The sequence below is a fragment of the Mauremys mutica genome, chromosome 12 (assembly GCF_020497125.1).
Source record: "Mauremys mutica isolate MM-2020 ecotype Southern chromosome 12, ASM2049712v1, whole genome shotgun sequence".
Classification (NCBI taxonomy): Eukaryota; Metazoa; Chordata; order Testudines; family Geoemydidae; genus Mauremys; species Mauremys mutica.
Window position 1 is genome coordinate 14,081,571 of NC_059083.1, and position 19,661 is coordinate 14,101,231.

At 52.4% G+C, this 19,661-nt stretch overlaps 1 protein-coding gene across 1 annotated transcript; it reads left to right on the forward strand.

Annotated features, from left to right (window-relative positions):
* Positions 1–418: 418 nt before the first annotated feature.
* LOC123346577 (zinc finger protein 586-like) lies at positions 419–18,823 on the forward strand. The gene is made up of 6 exons (XM_044984052.1): positions 419–546; positions 13,140–13,171; positions 14,520–14,645; positions 15,271–15,384; positions 15,699–16,953; positions 18,730–18,823. Exons 1-6 carry the CDS (start codon positions 419–421, stop codon positions 18,821–18,823), a joined length of 1,749 nt encoding a protein of 582 aa, XP_044839987.1.
* The last annotated feature ends 838 nt before the right edge of the window (positions 18,824–19,661 follow it).

Sequence of the window (19,661 nt, forward strand, 5' to 3'; positions counted from 1 at the left end):
ATACGGCCTAAGGTGCGAGAGGACGTAGAAAATTTGGTTAAAAGCAGCATAAGATGGGCAGCAGACGGGAATAGACCACCGAATGTGGGACCCTTGTGGCATCAAAGACTTGCAGGGCTATGGAGTAGAATACAGGTTGATTATATTAAGACCCAAAGAGGAAATCAGTATTTATTAGTGATAATAGATTCTTTTTCTGGCTGGGCAGAGGCAGTTTCCACCAGGAATCTTTCTGCAGAGACCACCGCCAATAAATTGTGGAAAGTTCTGTTTAGTAGATGGGACTCCAAAAGTAATTGATTCAGATGATGGAGCACATTTTATAGGAAAAGTAATTATAAAAATGTTAAAAGCTTTAGGAGTAAAGCAACAACTGCCTATCCCCCACCATCCTCAATCGTCAGGGACAGTAGAAAGGATGGATCAGACTATCAAGCAAGCCCTTTGCAAAGTGGTGCACATCGCTGGCAAAGGTTGGGACAATAAATTACCGATGGTGTTGGCAGCCATCCGGAGCAATGATGGATTGGATACTGACTACCAGCTGTATCCCATTCTCTGTGGAAGGTCTATGAGCTTGTGGAACCCTTTAGTGTGGAACCCTTTATTATATGGAGGAGGAGGAGTCTCTGTTGTCCTGGGCCTTCATCAGCAACTTCAAGGAGCGAGTCATGGGCAGGAAGCCACGATCCAGGGGGTGCCATTTCCTCCAATTCTTACACAGTTTTAAAGCTGTCCTGCTGGTGTTATTTCCTTTTTTGCCAATTCTTCATTTTTTTCCAGGGACATGACAAAACTGGTTTTTTATAAACAGTTCTTTTTGACCACTTCACCCTTCAGTTCTCGCTTTGGTTGCCAAAATGCAAATCATGCACTGATGTCGAAACACACTCCAGCCACACTAGGTCGCAAGACCTATAACACGTTACATGGATAGATGGGTTATATCAGGGCCGCCCAGAGGGGGGGCAAGAGGGGTAATTTGCCCCTGGCCCCGAGCCCCACAGGGGCCCCCACGAGAGTTTTTCGGGGCCCCTGGAGCGGGGTCCCTCACTCGCTCCGGGGGGCCCGGAAAACTCTTGCGGGGTCGGGCGCAGGAGCTTGTTCGCTCCCGGTCTTCGCCGGCGGGGGTCCTTCCGCTCCGGCGCGGAACGACCCCCCGTTGGCGAATTACCGCCGAAGACTGAGCGGGACCCGCCGCCGAAGAGAAGCACGGTCTTCGGCGGTAATTGGGCGGCGGGGGGCCCTTCCGTTCCAGGACCCGCCGCCGAAGTGTCCCGGAGACCCGCGGTGGGGGGCCTCCCGCCGCCCAATTACCGCCGAAGAGTGGGCTGCACTTCGGCGGCGGGTCCCGGAACGGAAGGGCCCCCCGCCGCCGAAGACCCTGGGCCCCTGGAATTCTCTGGGCGGCCCTGGGTTATATTTGTACATATCCCAACATTGCGTGTGTCTGCCAAGGGGGCTCAGTGACCCTGTTCCCATCCTCTGGAATTGAATTATCCCTCTGCTGGCTGGCTGAGGGCTCTGGCTGTACCCAGCGCCCCCCTCACCTCCTCCCGGGAGCTCAGAGCTGTGTGGAGCCCCTCCCTGCCTGTGGTGGGGGCCCTAGAGACCAGCCAGAGCGAGGAGTAAAAGTTTGTAGCATGTGAGTGAGCAGGGCTGGGGGAGTCAGGCCTGGCAGGGGGGTTGAGCAAGGCTGGGAACAGGCTCTGGAGGCTGGGAAGAGGGGGGTGGAGCCGAGCTTGGTAGAGCCGGGCATGGGACTTTGTGGAGGGGAGGAGGAGGAACCTGGCTGGGGATGGCTGGGGTGGGGTGAGGTGGGCTGGGAAGGGAAAAGAGCAAGGGGGGGAGTGTCTTTGTCTGACACAGTGAGCTAGCAGCCATAGGCGTTGACTCCATGGGTGCTCTAGGGCTGGAGCACCCACGGGGAAAAATTGGAGGGTGCTCTGCACCCACCAGCAGCCAAGCTCCCTGCCCCAGCTCACCTCGTCTCCGCCTCCTCCCCTGAGCGCGCAGCATCTCTGCTTCCCCTCTCAGCGCTTGCTGCCACAAAACAGCTGTTTCGTGGTGTAAAAGCTCTGAGAGGGAGGGGAGAGTGGGTATGTGACATGCTCAGGGGAGGAGGCAGGGAAGAGGTGGGGTCAGGACAGGGATTTGAGGAAGGGGTTGGAATAGGGCAGTAGTTCCCAACACGGTGCCTGCGGGCGCCATGGTGCCCGCTGAGGCATTTATGTGTGCCCGCCTAGTGCCCAGTAGGAGAGAGAAGCCGCAGCCTCGTGTCTGCCAGGGACAGAGAACTCTGCGCCTGCAGTCTGTGGGCGCCGCTGTTCTCTGTGCCCAGCAGGCACAGGGGTGCGGCTTCTCTCCGGCTTCTCCGGTTCCGCAGGCTGTGGGCGCTGGTGTTCTCCAGCAAGCACAGGGCCGCGGCTTAAGCCGGAGACAAACCGTGTCACTGTGCTTGCGGAGGACAGAGAACTCCGGGGCTGCAGGCTTCATTCTATGTTAAAGTAAGAATAATAAATATATTTGGACCAGCAGTTCAACAATGTTTTACTTTTTAAAAAATAAATAAGATGAAAACTGTGTATGATAATTATTTTGTAAAAACTCCTTAATTTTTCTTAAGGTGAAAGAATAATTGCCGAATAATTTAATTAATACGTTTTACATGTAAAATTCCCCTTTTTATCTTATGGATTTCATATATTCTATAATATATATTATGACGTTTTTTGTTTTATTTAATGTACAAATACAAAATAAGGCTTGAAAAATTGTTGGTGCTGCCACACTCTTCTGAAAACATGATTGTGCTACTGGCCACCAAAAGGTTGGGGACCACTGGAATGGGGCAGGAAGGAGGTGGAGTTGGGGTGGGGACTTTGGAGAAGGGGTTGGAATGGGGGCGGGGTAAGGGGGGGTCGAGCACCCACCGGCGCCAGCAGAAGTCCGCACCTATGCTAGCAGGGAATGTGCTGGGGCTTCCTGGGGAGCAGGCTGGTGCCCCCGGAGGGAGCAGCTGTTCCGAGCTGCCCCATTCTGCATCTGCACCTCTCCCGCCTGTCCCCCGTGCTCTGCGGGCAGCTCCCTGCAATCTCCTTTTCACGCTGCCTCCCTCTGCTCTGAAGTTTAAGCCCAGATGCCGAGGATCCCCTTTGGCACTTTCCCTCCCCTCCCTTCCCCAGCAGGGATCAGCAGCAGACGTGGGCTGGGAGGAGGGAGAGGTACACACGTAACCTGGCTGGGGAAAAGGGAAAGTTAAAGGAATATAAAAGAAGGGGGCATTTGCTTTTCCTGGTTACGGGTGGGGAGGAATAGCTCAGTAGAGCGTTGGCCTGCTAAACCCCAGGTTGTGAGTTCAATCCTTGAAGGGGTCATTTAGGGATTTGGGGCCAAAATTTGTCTGGGGATTGGTCCTGCTTTGAGCAGGGGGTTGGACTAGATACCTCCTGAGGTCCCTTCCAACCCTGATATTCTGTGATTAACAATATGTCTGTGTCAACAGGAAACGGACACTAAAACAAAAGTGGGGGAATGTACCCATAGACACCAACTTTTCCTGGTGCTAGTGGGTGCTCAACGCCCCTGGCCCAACACCAACTCCACCACTGCCCCACCCGCCCCTGCCGAACAACTGCCCCCTCCCTGCCCCATTGGACTCCTTCCCTCTTCCCCACCTCTTCCCCAAGCGCACCACATTCCCCTCTTCCCCCTCCCTCCCAGTGCTTGCCGCCGTGAAACAGCTGTTTTGCGGCAGCAAGCGCTGGGAGCTGGGGGGAGAAGCGGAGCCGCAGGACGGTCAGGGGAGCAGGCAGAGGCGGAGCAGAGGTGGAGGTGAACTGGGGTCAGGGGGTGGGCCGGGGAGCTGCCAGTGGGTGTGGAGCACCCACCAATTTTTCCCCATGAGTGCCCCAGCCCCAGAGCACCCACGAAGTCAGCGCCTATGGATGTACCTGGAGCAGAAAAGCAGCAATCAGGGCTGCAGAATGGAAGGGAGGGAGCGACCTCTTACCTGAGGAAGAAGGTGGATTCACTCTTAACAAGGCTGGAGTAGCTGAACACTTTTATTTAGGGGAAAGGGACATTTATTTTTTTCTTGAGGATCCAAGTATCTGCAGCTCTGTCTCTCTGGCTGGAAGCAGTTTGAACAAGGGAGAGTTCTAAACAGTGTAGAGTCAAGTGCAGGGTGACCAGACGTCCCTATTTTATCAGGACTGTCCCGATTTTTACTTGTTTGTCCCGCGTCCCAACTGAACATCGGTCAGGACACAAACTGTCCCCACATTTTGCCCTCGCGCCCTCCCGGCCCTGCCCCGACACCACCCCTTCCCTCCCCCATTGGATCCCTCCCCAAATTCCCTCCCTGGCTCCGCCTCTTCCCCAAGGACGCCGCATTCCTCCTCACCCCTCCCTCCCAGGCTTGCGCTAATCAGCTGTCTGGTGCCGCAAGCACTGGAGGGAAGGGAGAGAAACAGGACGCGGTAGCCAGGTCAGGGGAGGTGGAGGCGCAGCGGAGGGGAGCTGGTGGGGGGTGGAGCTGCCGGTGGGTGCTCAGCCAGTGGGTGCTATGCTCCGGCGGCACTTTTGCTTTTTTGTTTGTTTTTTCCTCTGCCACTGGCTATTGGTTTTTTTTGTTTTTTTGTGCTCTGCCAGCACCCCCCCTCCCTCCCTGTGCCTGGCTCCTGATATTTCATGTCTCTCATCTGGTCACCCTAGTCAAGTGGGACTTTAAAGGGCCCTTCAAGAATGCAGCACATGCTTCCTCCCCTATGGGAAAGACCTTTAAAAACTGCCTTTAATCATCCTAACCAAGAGCCACTCTTCAGATGAGGCTTGGCCGGCACTGTTGAAAGTGGGTGCCGAGTTATCCCCAGTACAGCCCCACAGAGCCGTGTGTGGCAACGAGGTATGGGATTGTCTACGCTTTTTGGTTGGTGGCAGCGCTATCAGATCTAAGCTAGGATTTAAGCTTAGAAGGGTACATGCAGGTCCCCACTTTTGGACGCTAAAGTTCAAAGTGGGGAATCATACCTTGACATGGTTGGCAGCGGTTGGGATTTTTTAAGAACCAAAAGCCAGTGAGATTTTTTTGTTCTCTCCTTCTAAGGCTTGGAAGCAGCCTGAGGGCAGAGGTGTTAAGTTTTTCTAACAAGGCTTTGTTAGAAAGGATTTCCAGCTGGGCTTAGCTGGAGGGTAATTACAGTTTGCAAAAGACAAGTCACAAACCAGTTTTTCTGGTCTCTTCTCATTCAGAGAAGTCCAGTTAAAAGCTGTGAGTCAGCAAACACCAGCAAAGGGCATTTGCAAGTGACGTGTTTTTTTTCTTTCTAACCCTTCGGGCATAGAAAATGTTAGAAAATCTCGGTAACAAGCAGCCCTGAGCTGAAGCATTCTAGTTCAGTCAACTGCAGAGGGGTGTGGCCAGCACCAGAACGCAGGAAAAATGAGTGCCAAGGAAGCATCTAAACAGGAGCTGGCAAGGCTGGAGGTAAAACAAAAAGAAATGGAGTTAAAAGAAAAAGAATAGAGATAAAAGAAAAAGAGCTGGAGATGAAACAAAAGGAGATGGAGATGAAAGAAAAAGAGAGAGAGGCTGACAACAGGAGAGAGATGAAGAGGCAACAAAAACAGCTAGAAATGAAAGAAAAAGAGCTGGAGCTCCAGAGGGAGGCCCACCAGCAGGCCCTGGAATTAGCAAAGTCTAAGCCAGATGTTCCAGCCAACCCTAACAACCCTTCTCCAGGTACTGTTTCCCATCCCAGGAAATTTCCCACCTACAAGGCAGGTGATGATACTGAGGCCTTCTTAGAAAATTTTGAAAGGGCCTGCCTTGGGTACAGCATCTCTAAAGACCAGTACATGATAGAGCTGAGGCCACAGCTCAGTGGACCCTTAGCAGAGGTGGTGGCTGAAATGCCTAAGGAACAAATGTATGATTCTACACTTTTTCAAACCAAGGCCAGAATCAGAATGGGGCTGACACCTGAGCATGCCCATCGGTGGTTCAGAGCCCTAAGGTTGAAACCAGATATGTCATTCACCCGACACGCCTACCACATTGGAAAGAATTGGGATGCCTGGATATCAGGAGCAAGTGCTAAATCTCTGGAAGAGCTGTCCCTCCTGATGCAAATGGAACAGTTCTTAGAGGGTGTTCCTGAGGAAATAGAAAGGTACATCCTAGATGGGAAACCCAAAACTGTAACCGAGGCGGGGGAGATCGGAGCCAAATGGGTGGAAGTAGCAGAAAAGAAAAAAGTTACTAACAAGGGGAGTGAATATCAAAGGGGGCAAACCGAATACAAACCCTACCACCGGGGGCCACCCAAGACCCCACCTACAACCCAAGGAAAGCCCCAGACTACCTATTGTCCCACCTCACCAGTCTCCAGCAACCCACCTTGGCCCAGTGACCAATCAGCTGGGCGATGTTTTAAATGTAATGAACTGGGACATATAAAGGCCCACTGCCCCAAACCCCCAACTGATTACAGTTCATTACGCCACCATCACACCAAAGATCCCCAGCCACAGATACCTCTCAAATACCCTTAGAGCGAAGGGAAACCTTGAGAGTGGGCGGAAAGAATGTTATTGCATGGAGAGACACTGGGGCACAAGTGTCTGCTATCCACCAATCCTTAGTGGACCCCAAATTCATCAACCCAAAGGCCCAAGTGACAATTCACCCATTCTTTAACCTTGCCTACAGCTGAGTTGCCTGTCCAGTACAAGGGCTGGTTAGGAAGGTGGACTTTACCCGTCTATGACAATTATCCCATCCCCATGCTACTAGGGGAAGACTTGGCCAACCATGTGAAGCTGGCCAAGAGGGTAGGAATGGTCACCCGCAGCCAGGCCAAGCAAGTTTCCACACCCATCCGTGTTCCTGAGCCATCCACAAGGGCCCCGTCTGTGTTACCAGAGACCCAGACAGAGGTGGTGGAACCGGATTCCCTGCCAACGATTACAACAGCCATACTACATCCAGTCCCAGAACCGGAACGGGAAAAGCAACCAGCACCAGAACTGTTACCAGCACTGATGCCAGCGCTTGCAAACCCATCTACCACTCCAACGCCAGAGGGCACCAGCGGGCCTGAACTGGCAGAAGCAGCAGACAACCCTACCCAAGAGGCTCAGCCAGAGCCTGAAATATCACCTAGTGCACCAGCGAAGAGCGGTTCACAGTCAACGGACACAACCTCATCACCTACATCGCTTCCACAGGGACCAAGCCCAAGTCCATAGTCTAAGGAGGAACTGCTGTCTCCAGCCTCAAGGGAACAGTTCCAGACTGAGCAGGAAGCAGATGACAGCCTTCAAAAAGTTTGAGCGGTGGCATGGAGCACCCAGCCGCCTTTCAGCTCTTCTAACCGATCCCGGTTTGTTGTAGAACAAGGACTTTTATACAAGGAGACTCTTTCTGGTGGACACCAGGAAGACTGGTGTCCTCAAAAGCAGTTGGTAGTTCCAACTAAGCACCGGGTAAAGCTCTTAAGCTTAGCCCATGATCATCCCAGTGGTAATTCTGGGGTGAACAGAACCAAAGACAGGTTGGAGAAGTCCTTCCACTGGGAGGGAATGGGCAAGGATGTTGCTAATAATGTCCAGTCTTGTGAGGTGTGCAAACGGGTGGGAAAGCCCATGTCAAAGCCCCTCTCCAGCCACTCCCCATAATTGAGGTCCCATTTCAGCGAGTAGCTGTGGATATTCTGGGTCCTTTCCCAAAAAAGATCCCCAGAGGAAAGCAGTACATACTGACTTTCGTGGACTTCGCTACCTGATGGCCGGAAGCAGTAGCTCTAAGCAACACCAGGGCTAACACTTTGTGCCAGGCCTTAACAGACATTTTTGCCAGGGTAGGTTGGCCCTCCGACATTCTTACAGATTCGGGAACTAATTTCCTGTCAGGGACCATGAAAAACCTGTGGGAAGCTCATGGGGTGAATCACTTGGTTGCCACCCCTTACCACCACCAAACCAATGGCCTGGTAGAAAGGTTTAATAGAACTTTGGGGGCCATGATACGTAAATTCGTGAATGAACACTCCAATGATTGGTATCTAGTGTTGCAGCAGTTGCTTTTTGCCTACCGGGCTGTACCACATCCGAGTTTAGGGTTCTCACCATTCGAGCTTGTGTATGGCCACGAGGTTAAGGGGCCATTACAGTTGGTGAAGCAGCAATGGGAGGGGTTTACGCCTTCTCCAGGAACTAACATTCTTTGCTTTGTAAGCAACCTACAAAGCACCCTCCGACACTCTTTAACCCTTGCTAAAGAAAACCTAAAGGATGCTCAGAAAGAGCAAAAGGCCTGGTATGATAGACATACCAGAGAGCGTTCCTTCAAGGTAGGAGACCAGGTTATGGTCTTAAATGCGCAACAGGCCCATAAGATGGAAGCGTCATGGGAAGGGCCATTCACGGTCCAAGAGCGCCTGGGAGCTGTTAACTACCTCATAGCATTTCCCAATTCCTCCCTAAAGCCTAAAGTGTACCATGTTAACTCTCTCAAGCCCTCTTATTCCAGAGAATTACAGGTTTGTCAGTTTACAGCCCAGGGAGGAGATGACGCTGAGTGGCCTGAAGGTGTCTACTATGAAGGAAAAAGTGATGGTGGCGTGGAAGAGGTGAGCCTCTCCACAACCCTGGAACGTCTACAGCGGGAACAGATCAAGGAGCTGTGCACTCGCTTCGCCCCCTTGTTCTCAGCCACCCCAGGACGGACTGAACGAGCATACCACTCCATTGACACAGGTAATGCTCACCCACTTAGAACCCCACCCTACCGGGTGTCTCCTCATGCCCAAGTTGCTATAGAACGGGAGATCCAAAACATGCTACAGATGGATATAATCCGCCCCTCTACCAGTGCATGGGCATCTCCAGTGGTTCTAGTTCCTAAACCAGATGAGGAAATACGCTTTTGCGTGGACTACCGTAAGCTAAATGCTGTAACTCGTCCCGACAACTATCCAATGCCACGCACCGATGAGCTATTGGAGAAATTGGGACGTGCTCAGTTCATCTCTACAATAGATTTAACCAAGGGGTACTGGCAAGTACCGCTAGATGAACCCGCCAAAGAAAAGTCAGCCTTCATCACCCATGCAAGGGTGTATGAATTTAATGTGCTTCCCTTCGGGCTGCGTAATGCCCCCGCCACCTTTCAAAGGCTGGTAGATGGTCTACTAGCAGGATTGGGAGAATATGCAGTTGCCTACCTTAATGATGTGGCCATTTTTTCTGATTCATGTCCTGAACACCTAGAACACCTGGAAAAAGTCTTTGAGCGTATCAGGCAGGCAGGACTCACTGTTAAAGCTAAAAAGTGTCAAATAGGCCAAAACAGAATGACTTACCTAGTGCACCAGGTGAGTCAAGGAACAATAAACCCCCTACAGGCCAAGGTGGAGGCTATCCAAAAGTGGCCTGTCCCAAGGTCAAAGAAACAGGTCCAATCCTTCTTAGGCTTGGCCGGGTATTACACGCGATTTGTACCACACTACAGCCAAATCGCTGCCCCACTAACTGACCTAACCAAAAAGACCCAGCCGAATGCAGTTAAGTGGACTAATGAGTGTCAGAAAGTCTTTACTCAGTTTAAGGCGACGCTCATGTCTGACCCTGTGCTAAGGGCCCCGGATTTTGACAAACCCTTCCTAGTAACCACCGATGCATCTCAGCATGGTGTGGGAGCAGTTCTAATGCAGGAAGGACCAGACCACAACTTCCATCCTGTCGTGTTTCTCAGCAAGAAACTGTCTGAGAGGGAAAGTCACTGGTCAATCGGTGAAAAAGAATGCCACGCCATTGTGTATGCCCTGGAAAAGCTACGCCCATACTTTTGGGGACGGCATTTCCAGCTACAAACTGACCATGCTGCGCTAAAGTGGCTTCATACTGCCATGGGAAACAACAAAAAACTTCTTCGATGGAGTTTAGCTCTCCAAGATTTTGATTTTGAAATTCAACACATTTCAGGAGCTTCTAACAAAGTAGCTGATGCACTCTCCCATTAAAGTTTCCCAGAATCAATTGGTTAAAAATTGTTCTAGAAATGTGGAAAATCTTGTAGTTTTACATAATTAGTAGTATATGTAACGGTGCATGTATTTTATTAATCTGTTTATTGTAAAGTTCTAGGAAGAAATCACCGCCAGTGTGGTCCCACACTGTCTGAGATTTGGAGGGGCCTGTCATAAACAGATAGTTAAGGGTTAATGTTTCTTTTACCTGTAAAGGGTTGAGAAGCTCAGTAAACCTTGTTGACAGCTGACCAGAGGACTAATGAAGGGACAAGATACTTTCAAATCTTGTTGGAGGGAAGTCTTTATTTTGTGTTCTTTGTTTGGTTGTTGTTCTCTCTTGGATCTAAGAGAGGCCAGACGTGCAACCAGGTTTCTCCAATCTTTCTGAAACAGTTTCTCATGTGTAAGATAGTAAGTACTAGCTAGAAGGCGGATTAGCCTTTTCTTTGTTTTCTTTATTGCAAATGTGTATTTTGCTGGAAGGATATGTTACCTCTGTTTGCTGTAACTTGTACTTATGCTAGGGGGGAGGGAGTCCCTCTAGTCTATATAAGCTGAATACCCTGTAAGCATTTCCATCCTGATTTTACAGAGATAATTTTTACCTTTTCTTTTTCTTTAATTAAAAGCTTTCTTTTTAAGAACCTAATTGATTTTTCTTTGTTTTAAGATCCAGGAAATTGGGTCTGGACTCACCAGGGATTGGTGGGGGGGGGCGCGGGGAAGGAGGGGGGATGGTTAATTTCTCCTTGTGTTAAGATCCAAGGAGTTTGGATCTGTGTTCCCCAGTGAAAGGTTTGGGGGGAATGGAAAGTGTACCAAAACACTATCTTTTTGGTTGGTGGCAGCGCTATCAGATCTAAGGTAGGATTTAAGCTTAGAAGGGTACATGCAGGTCCCCACTTTTGGACGCTAAAGTTCAAAGTGGGGAATCATACCTTGACAGTGGGTCTGGAAGTATTTCGCCGACAAAGAGAATTTACACATGCCGGCTTTTAGCGACGAGGCTGTATGGACACGGCCTCGTAGCTAAAACTCGGCGTGGTGTAGACAAGTCCTTTGTGAATCAGGGCAGAAAAAAGAGGCTGGTGCCTGAAGAGAATTCCTGTTCTTACTACACTGCGCACCCCAAGCATTGCTGGGCTGTTCAGGCCTAGAGGGAAATGTTCCATTCTAGGGAGGATGAAAGGCCACTTGGGAGGTGATGGCCCAGAGCCCTGGCAGGCAAGGGCCCGGTGAGGGCTGGACTCAGCCATTGGTATCAGCTATTTTGGGTCCTGGCTGACATGTCAGCCACCATGTGAAACGCTTCCCTGTGGCCTTTTGACCTGCACACCGAGGTATGTCACTGCCAAGTCCCTCTCCTAGGAGGGGAGGGGAGGGGGAAGGCTGCAGGGTGATCTCCCACCTCCATGCAGCCAGGGGCCAATGCTTCCCACTGCCATGCTGGAGCCTCCACATGTATGTACTGACCAGGGCCCAGGGGGCCGTCCACAAAGTGCACAGCTATGTAGGGCACCAGGAAGTTTGGGGCTCCAAAGCCCCTGCCCTGGTTTTACCCCACCCCTCTTCCTGCCTGTGCTCCACCCCAGCCCCGCCCCTTACGACTCTGCAGCAGGGCCTGGTCTACACTCACCGGTGGCAAGAAGTACAGAGATCTGGCCCCAGCCGTGACCCCGGTGGGTGCTAGGGATTGGTTCCTCCCTGTCTCCCAAGCCAAGCCCCCTGTGGAGGCCTGGGGCTTCCCCCCTCCCCCAGGGGGGTTGTGTAGGGGCCCAGAATAGCTAGGCATGGCCCTGGTATTGACAAATAATATGGACAGAATTTTAAAATATTGTGCACAGAATTTTTAATGTTTTGGTTCTGAAAGCCCTCGGGAATGTGGCAGGCTGGACAGTTGTGGGGTGGGGGCTGTGAGGGGGTGCTGGGCAGTGTGGGGAGTGTGTCGGTGGGAGGCCACTGGGCATGGGAGTTGCTGGGCATAAGGGGGTGGGGGGACCTGGGCAGGACAGTGGTGTGGCAGGCACACGGGCAGCGCAGGGCTGGGGTTGGGGGTGCAGGTGGCAGGGAAGTGCAGGGGTTAAGGTGAAGGTTGCACTGTGGAGAGGTTGGGGTGAAGGTGGCAAAATGTAGGGGTTAGGGGCACAGTGTAGCAGTTAGGGTGCAGAAGGGGGCAAGGATTAGTGGCAAAGGGGGTGCAAGATGGGGAGCCCACAGGGGCTAGGAAAAAAGGCCCTGAGGCCGGCCCTGCCCCCTGGTGGATATGAGGGTGGGTTTCTGCTGCCACCCTTCCCCTCCCCCTTACTTCCTCTCTTTCTCCTTTTGCTTCTCTCTCCCATGAGTTTGGCTCAGCCAGCCCAGCCAGCTCCAACTTTTGCACCAGTGCTGGTAGGGTGACCAGATGTCCCAATTGTATAGGGACAGTCCCGATATTTGGGATTTTGCCTTACATAGGTGCCTATTAACCAGGGGCGGCTCCAGGCCCCAGCACGCCAAGCACATGCTTGGGGTGGCATGCCGCGGGGCGCACTCTGCCTGGCGCTGGGAGGGTGGCAGGCGGCTCCGGTGGACCTCCCACAGGTGTGCCTGCGGAGGGTCCGCTGGTCCCGTGACTTTACCAGAGCTGGAGCCGCCTGCCGCCCTCCCGGCGACTGACAGAGCGCCCCCCGCGGCATGCTGCCCTGCTTGGGGTGGTGAAATGTCTAGAGCCGCTCCTGCTATTAATTGTCTGATATAGGTGCCTATTACCCCCCCATCCCCTCCTGATTTTTCACACTTGCTGTCCTTTCACCCAGTGCTGGTAACACGCGCCCAGAGATGCTGCATGGAGCCGGCTTGAGCGCTAGGACCCAGGAGCAGCCGGGAGGCGGCTCCGGGGCAGCGAGCGCTGGGCTCAGGCCCGGCAGCAGGAAGTGACTCGCAGCCGCTGCGGTGACTCTGGCTCCCAGGCTCCTGGCGAGATCCCCGAGCCCCGGGGGGCGGCTGGTGCTGGGAGCCCGGAGCCCTGGCTGCAGCCGGGAGAGGGGAATCTCCAGCAGGGCCCTTCCCGCTGCTCCCCCCCCCCCAGGAGCCTCTCCCAGGGCAGAGCCCCCGGCCCGGCCCGGCCCCTGCCCCGGGGGGCCCCGCTCGGAGGGAAGGTGAGAGAGACCCGCCCCACCCGGCACCCCCGGGCTGCAGGGGGCGGAGGCTAAAGAGGTGCCGGGGTGAGGGCAGGCGGGGGAGCGGGGTGGGGGCAGGAAGCGGGTGCGGGGGCTGTGGGGGGCAGGCTGGGATGGGGATGGTGGGGGGCACTGAAGGGAAGATGGGGCGATGCGGGGGGATTGTGGGGCTGAGGGGAGCGAGGCTGGAATGGGGGAAGATGTGGGGGGAGCACTGCGAGGGAAGGGGTGTGTGGGGAGGCGGGAGGGGGACAGAAACTTAGCCCCACCCCACCCCCCACTCTGCTCCCAGTGTGTGTTATTGTCAGACACCCCAGGCTGGCGGGGTCTGTCTCTCATGAGTTTTGGGGTCTGCTCGGGGCCCTGGTCTGATTTCTGGGCAGGATTCACATCTCAGCCCCACCGGAGTCACTGCTACTTTGGGCAGGCAGGGAGTGTGGATGGGCCACTGGGCTCAGCCTCTGCCTGCCTGTCCCTGGGGGCTACTGGGGGAGTCCAGGGCAGCTCGTTCTTCAGGTGATGCCACCAGAGGGCTCCGGCTGTTCCTCAGGGAGAGGAGTTTACAGGGCAGTGCGGGGAAATCCCCCAAAGTGGCCCCTTTAGTTCTGCTCTTTTTCTAGCACTTGGCTCAGAGATGCTGTTACTGGGAGGGTCTGAAGAGCCTGGGGGGAATCGGGGGGTGACATGGACTGAAGCCCCTTCTGGTACCTCCCCCATCACCCCGACAGGCTGAGGAATCACGTCCATGTTTCGGTCCAGATGGGCCCGTCTTCCAGGACGCAGGGAAGGGAAATGTCTGTGATGGAGCCAGCTGGGGTCGGGGATTTTCAGGGAGCTCCTGGGCAGGGGCAGGGAGGAGACAGGGTGTGATAAACCTACTGATTTTCTGAGTGGGCCCATTGGTGATGGGGGAGGGGAGACGGGACATTCCCCCATTTCTCAAACAGGATACAACCCCCTTGCACAGGGCTGGGAACATTTTCAAGGCTCCCAGTGCTGGAGTGAGACCCCACTAGCCTGAGGCTGCTGTGAAATACGCAGGGAAGCTGTTGGGATTCCTGTCCCTGTCCCCGGCTCAGAGCTCTGCTTCCGTATCAGCCTGTGGCTGGCAGGTGTGTGGGAAATGAGAAGACCCTGCTCTGCTCTGTGTGCTGGTAGGACAAGGAGCTTTCACCTTCTCCCACCCCCTGAAGCCTCCTGGCTGCTCTGAGCAGGGGGCGGGTGGGGGGTGGGGTGGGAATTTCCATTTCTTTATCCTTCCTCCCACATGACTAGTGGGATTGTGGCTGGAGCAGCAGCTAATGACCGGGGCCTTTTGGTGTTTCAGATGCCGGTGACCTTCGAGGAGGTGGCTGTGTATTTCACCCAGGGACAGGGGGCTCTGCTGGACCCCGCTCAGAGAGCCCTCTACAGGGACGTCATGTAGGAGAACTACGAGACAGTGACCTCGCTGGTAAGGGATTCCCGTCCTCTCAGATACTAGAAGCCGTGGGGTCTGTGTGTCTATATGTGGTCATGTTCTTCCCGTGTCAGTTAGATCAGAGGTGAGTGGGTTCCATAATGCACAGCTGCCATGTGAGAGAGACTTGCATCTCCGTGCCCCCTCCAGTGGGACATGGGTGTCAATACCCAATGGACAAGCTAAACCATCCCCACCCCTTCAGCTTTCCAAGGGGCATAAATCCAGCATTGTCCTGTCTGTATTGTTTCTCAGCTGCACACACAAGCCCTGTTCACCTACCTCCTTGGGACTAGATCCTGCCCTGGGGAGGGCTCTGGGCTCTGCAGGTTTAGAAAGAGACAGGGGTTTAAGTCCAGAGCCGTGTGTCAGTCGGCAAGGCCCCCAGAGCGCACAGATCCTGGGAACACCTAGTGAGGGTGTAGTAATAATTCAACTCACCTCCCCAGACAACTTCCTCTGCGCAAGGGGGCTCAGTGACTGTTTTCCCGTCTTCTTCGATTTCACGTTCCTCCAGCAGAGCACAGGGACAGGTTCCACTCACAGAATGTCCTTTCTGACAAATACTCCACCAATGCTCCATGCACCCTGATCCGGTCTGATTTCACCCTCTGCGCAGGATTCCCTCATCCCAAACCTGAGCTGATTGTCCAGCTGGAACGAGGGGAAGAGCCTTGGTTGCCGGATCTCCAGACCTGCAAGGAAAGAAGGCTTCCGAGATGCCCCCATACATGTGAGGACTGACACAGAAACCATCTAGGGAATGAAGGAAAAAATTGAGAATCCCCAAATATGGTGTGAGTAAGCACCCTCAGTTCTTCCTCATCTCAGCCAGGACAGGGCTGCAGTCATCAGATATAGCTCACGCCATTCCACCCAGCCTCTTACCTGCAGGAGTTTGCTTCCCAGCTTTCCTGCCCTGTGAGTGTTTGGGTGGGATGTGGAGGGAGGAGTCCAATTGCTGAATCTTTGTGTTGGGTTTTCCCTTTGTGCTATTCCTCTTTCTCCCCAGCACAATGACTCCTGTCTGGATTGTGTCTCTCCCAGCAGGTGCTGAGCGAGGGAGTGAGAATGAGGAGGGGAATCATCATGAGGAAGTTCCCGGGGAAGTGGAACCGCAGGGGACCTTTGTGGGAAGAGCCGAAGGCAATTTTCCCCAGTGCTTGGAGCAGGCAGAAGCCTGGGGAAATTGGCACAGGTCAGAGAGGCTTCTGGGAAACCACCCAGGGAAGAAAGTGGATGAATCTATTAACAATGGGGGAGGAGAGGATGATCCCAAGGAAGAGACACCCTGGCACTACCTTCAGTGTGGGAAAGGATTCATTGTGAGATCACAGCTTGTGACACATCAGACAATCCTTACTGGAGAGAAACCTCTTCAATGCTTGGACCCTGGGGAAAGCTTCAATAAGCTCTCAGATCTTAATAACCACAGGAGAAGCCACAGTGGAGAAAAACCCTCTCAATCCCTCGAGTGCGGGAAATGTTTCATTTCGAAGACACAAATAATTAGACATCAGTTAAGCCACTCAGGGGATAGACCCCACAAGTGCTTGGAATGTGGGAAAAGTTTCATAAGAAAGTCAAACCTTTGTGAACATCAGGCAATCCACACAGGAGAGAGACCCTACAAATGCTTGGAGTGTGGGAAAAGTTTCATACGAAGGTCAGACCTTGTTTATCATCAAGCAATCCACACAGGAGAGAGACCCCACAAGTGCTTAGAATGTGGGAAAGGTTACATACAAAGGTCAGACCTTGTTAAACATCAGGCATTACACACAGGGGAGAGACCCCACAAGTGCTTAGAATGTGGGAAAAGTTTCATACAGAGGTCACAGCTAGTTCCTCATCAGGCATTACACACAGGAGAGAGACCCCATAAGTGCTTGGACTGTGGGAAAAGTTTCATAAGAAAGTCAAACCTTGTTGAACATCAGGCAATCCACACAGAAGAGAAACCCCACAAGTGCTTGGACTGTGGGAAAAATTTCACACAGAGGTCACACCTAGTTCGTCATCAGGCATTACACACAGGAGAGAGACATCACAAGTGCTTGGACTGTGGGAAAAGTTTCATAAGAAAGTCAAGCCTTGTTGAACATCAGGCAGTCCACACAGGAGAGAAACCCCACAAATGCTTGGACTGTGGGAAAAATTTCATAAGAAAGTCAAACCTTGTTGAACATCAGGCAATCCACACAGGAGAGAGACCTCACAAATGCTTGGACTGTGGGAAAGGTTACATACAAAGGTCAGACCTTGTTAAACATCAGGCAATCCACACAGGAGAGAGACCCCCACAAGTGCTTGGACTGTGGGAAATGTTTCACAAAGAGATCAAGCCTTGTTAAACATCAGGCAATCCACGCAGGAGAGAGACCCCACAAGTGCTTGGACTGTGGGAAAGGTTACATACAAAGGTCAGACCTTGTTAAACATCAGTCAATCCACACAGGAAAGAGACCCCACAAGTGCTTGGACTGTGGGAAATGTTTCTCAGTGAGATCTAACCTTGTTAAACATCAGTCAATCCACACAGGAGAGAGACCCCACAAGTGCATGGACTGTGGGAAAAGTTTCATAAGAAGGTCACAGCTCGTTTATCATCAGTCAATCCACACAGGAGAGAGACCCTACAAGTGTTTGGACTGTGGGAAAGGTTACATACAAAGGTCACACCTTATTCAACATCAGGCAGTCCACACAGGAGAGATTCCAGAGGTTCTTGGACTGCGGGAAAAGTTTCATATGGAAGTCTGACCTCATTAAACATGGAAGAATCCACACAGGATCTAAACTGCTGTGACACATGGCAAGAAAGGATTAAGCAAGTTGCATGTAATGGATTCAGTGGGGATAGGGGCTGAAAGATGGAGAGAATGTTTATAGCTGAAATCACCAAAAAGTGTTTTGCAAGGGTAGCGTTAACTGGATCTGTTCCGCTCTCCTGCGTGGACATTTTCTGTGGGGATCCCGGAGGTGGAAAGGAGCAGCTGTTACCATCTTGGCTACCAATCCCCACGGTGACTCTCTACACTAGCAATTCTCAATCTGTGGCCAGAGCCTCCCAATGGAGGGACAGGAATGTGTCAAGGGAGGGGCGTGATCAGTGTGGGTTGTTTGTTTTTTAAAGAGCACTGGCTGTCTGCCCCAGGTGGTTGGGGCTCATGAAGAAGGAACAGGCCCATCTGGGAGGTGGGGATAAATGCTCAGGCTCTCAAACCCAGGTGGAGCAGCAGCACAGAAGTAGGTGTCAATGGGGTGATAAGTCTGCTGTGAACAGCGATATTGAGGAATATCACTTTTCACGTGGCCACCCTGAATTCTGTGCTGCTATTGGAGAGCTTTAGAGCTGGGCCCATCGCCAGCACCACGTTTACAAAATGATAAATCTTCTCCAAAGTATGTCCTGTGAGGTATCATAGGGAAAGTCATCACCTGCTGAATATTATTGTCCAATTAAAATGTGTCTATCAGCACTGTCCACAGGGGCGGCTCCAGACCCCAGCACGCCAAGCATGCCGCAGGGGGCGCTCTGCCGGTCACCAGGAGGGCGGCAGGTAGCTCCGGTGGATGTCTTGCAGACGTACCTGCGGAGCGTCCGCTGGTCCCGCGGCTCTGGTGGAGCATCCGCAAGCGTGTCTGCAGGAGGTCCACCGGAGCCGCGGGATCGGTGACCGGCAAAGCGCCCCCCGCGGCATGCCGCCATGCTTGGGGCGTCTAAATCGCTAGAGCCACCCCTGACAGTCCATGGAGCTCGGAAAGTTTGCTGTATGTTTGTTACATGCTGTAAAGCTGGAAAACGCCCACAGACGAGCTCCCCAGAGATAGCGGCACCTGCACACCAGCTAGGTGCTAAGTGGCCAGTAATTGCTGAGCCGGCCCTTCACCAGCTGTGGAGCCGGGAACAAGAGAGTTACAATTCACCGGAAGGACGGCTGGACGCTCACTTAGGCCACAGACTGATTGTTGCCTGCCCCCCGGCTGGGGGGTGAACCTCCAAGAGGAGAGTGGTACAAAAGCACAAGGGAGAATTACCTCCATTTTTAACTCTCCTCTCCCTTCTCTACGGAAGGCAAGAATGTGACTTGAAAGACAACAGGGGCCGTGGAGTGGGAAGGACGGACCAAGGCTGGAAGGAAATCCAGCCTGGGTACTCAGAACTGTGAACTGCCTGCAACAGCGGGTGGGGTGCAAAAACCTGCTTGCTTCACATTTTCCTTAAATTGGTAAAATGTAGGATTTAAAATGCATGTTTTAATTTTATAGGTTTAACCAGATCTGACCTTTGACATCTTTGTCCCTTGTAATTCCTGAAATCCCACTTGCTCCAGTTAGTAAAGTGGTTTGAGTGTTTTGTCTGGACCTGTGTGTTTTCATTGAAGTGTTTGGGGGATTTGACTGGAGAGAACAAGGCTGTGGCCTAATCCGGCCCCTCTGTGGGGTTGACCCACTAATGACTGAGATTGTCCATCCCAGTGATCAGACTGAGCTGTCCAAGATGCACATTCCTGGGGCGCAAGGCTGGGAGGTGAAAACTGGCTGTTGTTGCTGTGTCGTTTGGTACGTTCCTGAGTGTCTGGCTAGTCCCACTCAGTACAGTGCAGCCAGAAGTGACTTTGAAGGCTGGTGGGTGTGTGTGAGCAGAGCGTGGAGGGGTTTGTTGTTCACAAAGGGAAGCAGCAGGGTGGATTTGATTTAAATCACTAGTCCGGACGACTCCATTTAATCATAGTTTTCTACATAAAAATGTATTCTTGTTGGTTGTTATAACCTTAGTACATATTCTTCACAATGCAAAGATAGATGTAGGTTTTATTTTTGGAAGGTTCACACTATACATTTTTAAACAGTGATTTATTTTGAAAACTTTTCAGATGAGTTTTACAGCTGTATCAGACAATGAATGTTTGGTTATTTCATTTCATTTAATTTCATTTGGTTATTTCATTGCTTGGTTATTTCATTCATGCCATTTTGCATTAGGAGGAGAACATCACCAGACAG

Bases quoted from the DNA above. Each gene is read 5' to 3' on its own strand.
- LOC123346577 (XM_044984052.1), top strand. From the start codon at position 419: ATGGATCAGACTATCAAGCAAGCCCTTTGCAAAGTGGTGCACATCGCT. The intron at 13,172-14,519 runs GTGAGAGAGACC...TTGGTGTTTCAG, and splicing joins GGGCCCCGCTCGGAGGGAAG to ATGCCGGTGACCTTCGAGGA. The intron at 16,954-18,729 runs ACAAGTGCTTGG...TCTCTACGGAAG, and splicing joins CACACAGGAGAGAGACCCCC to GCAAGAATGTGACTTGAAAG.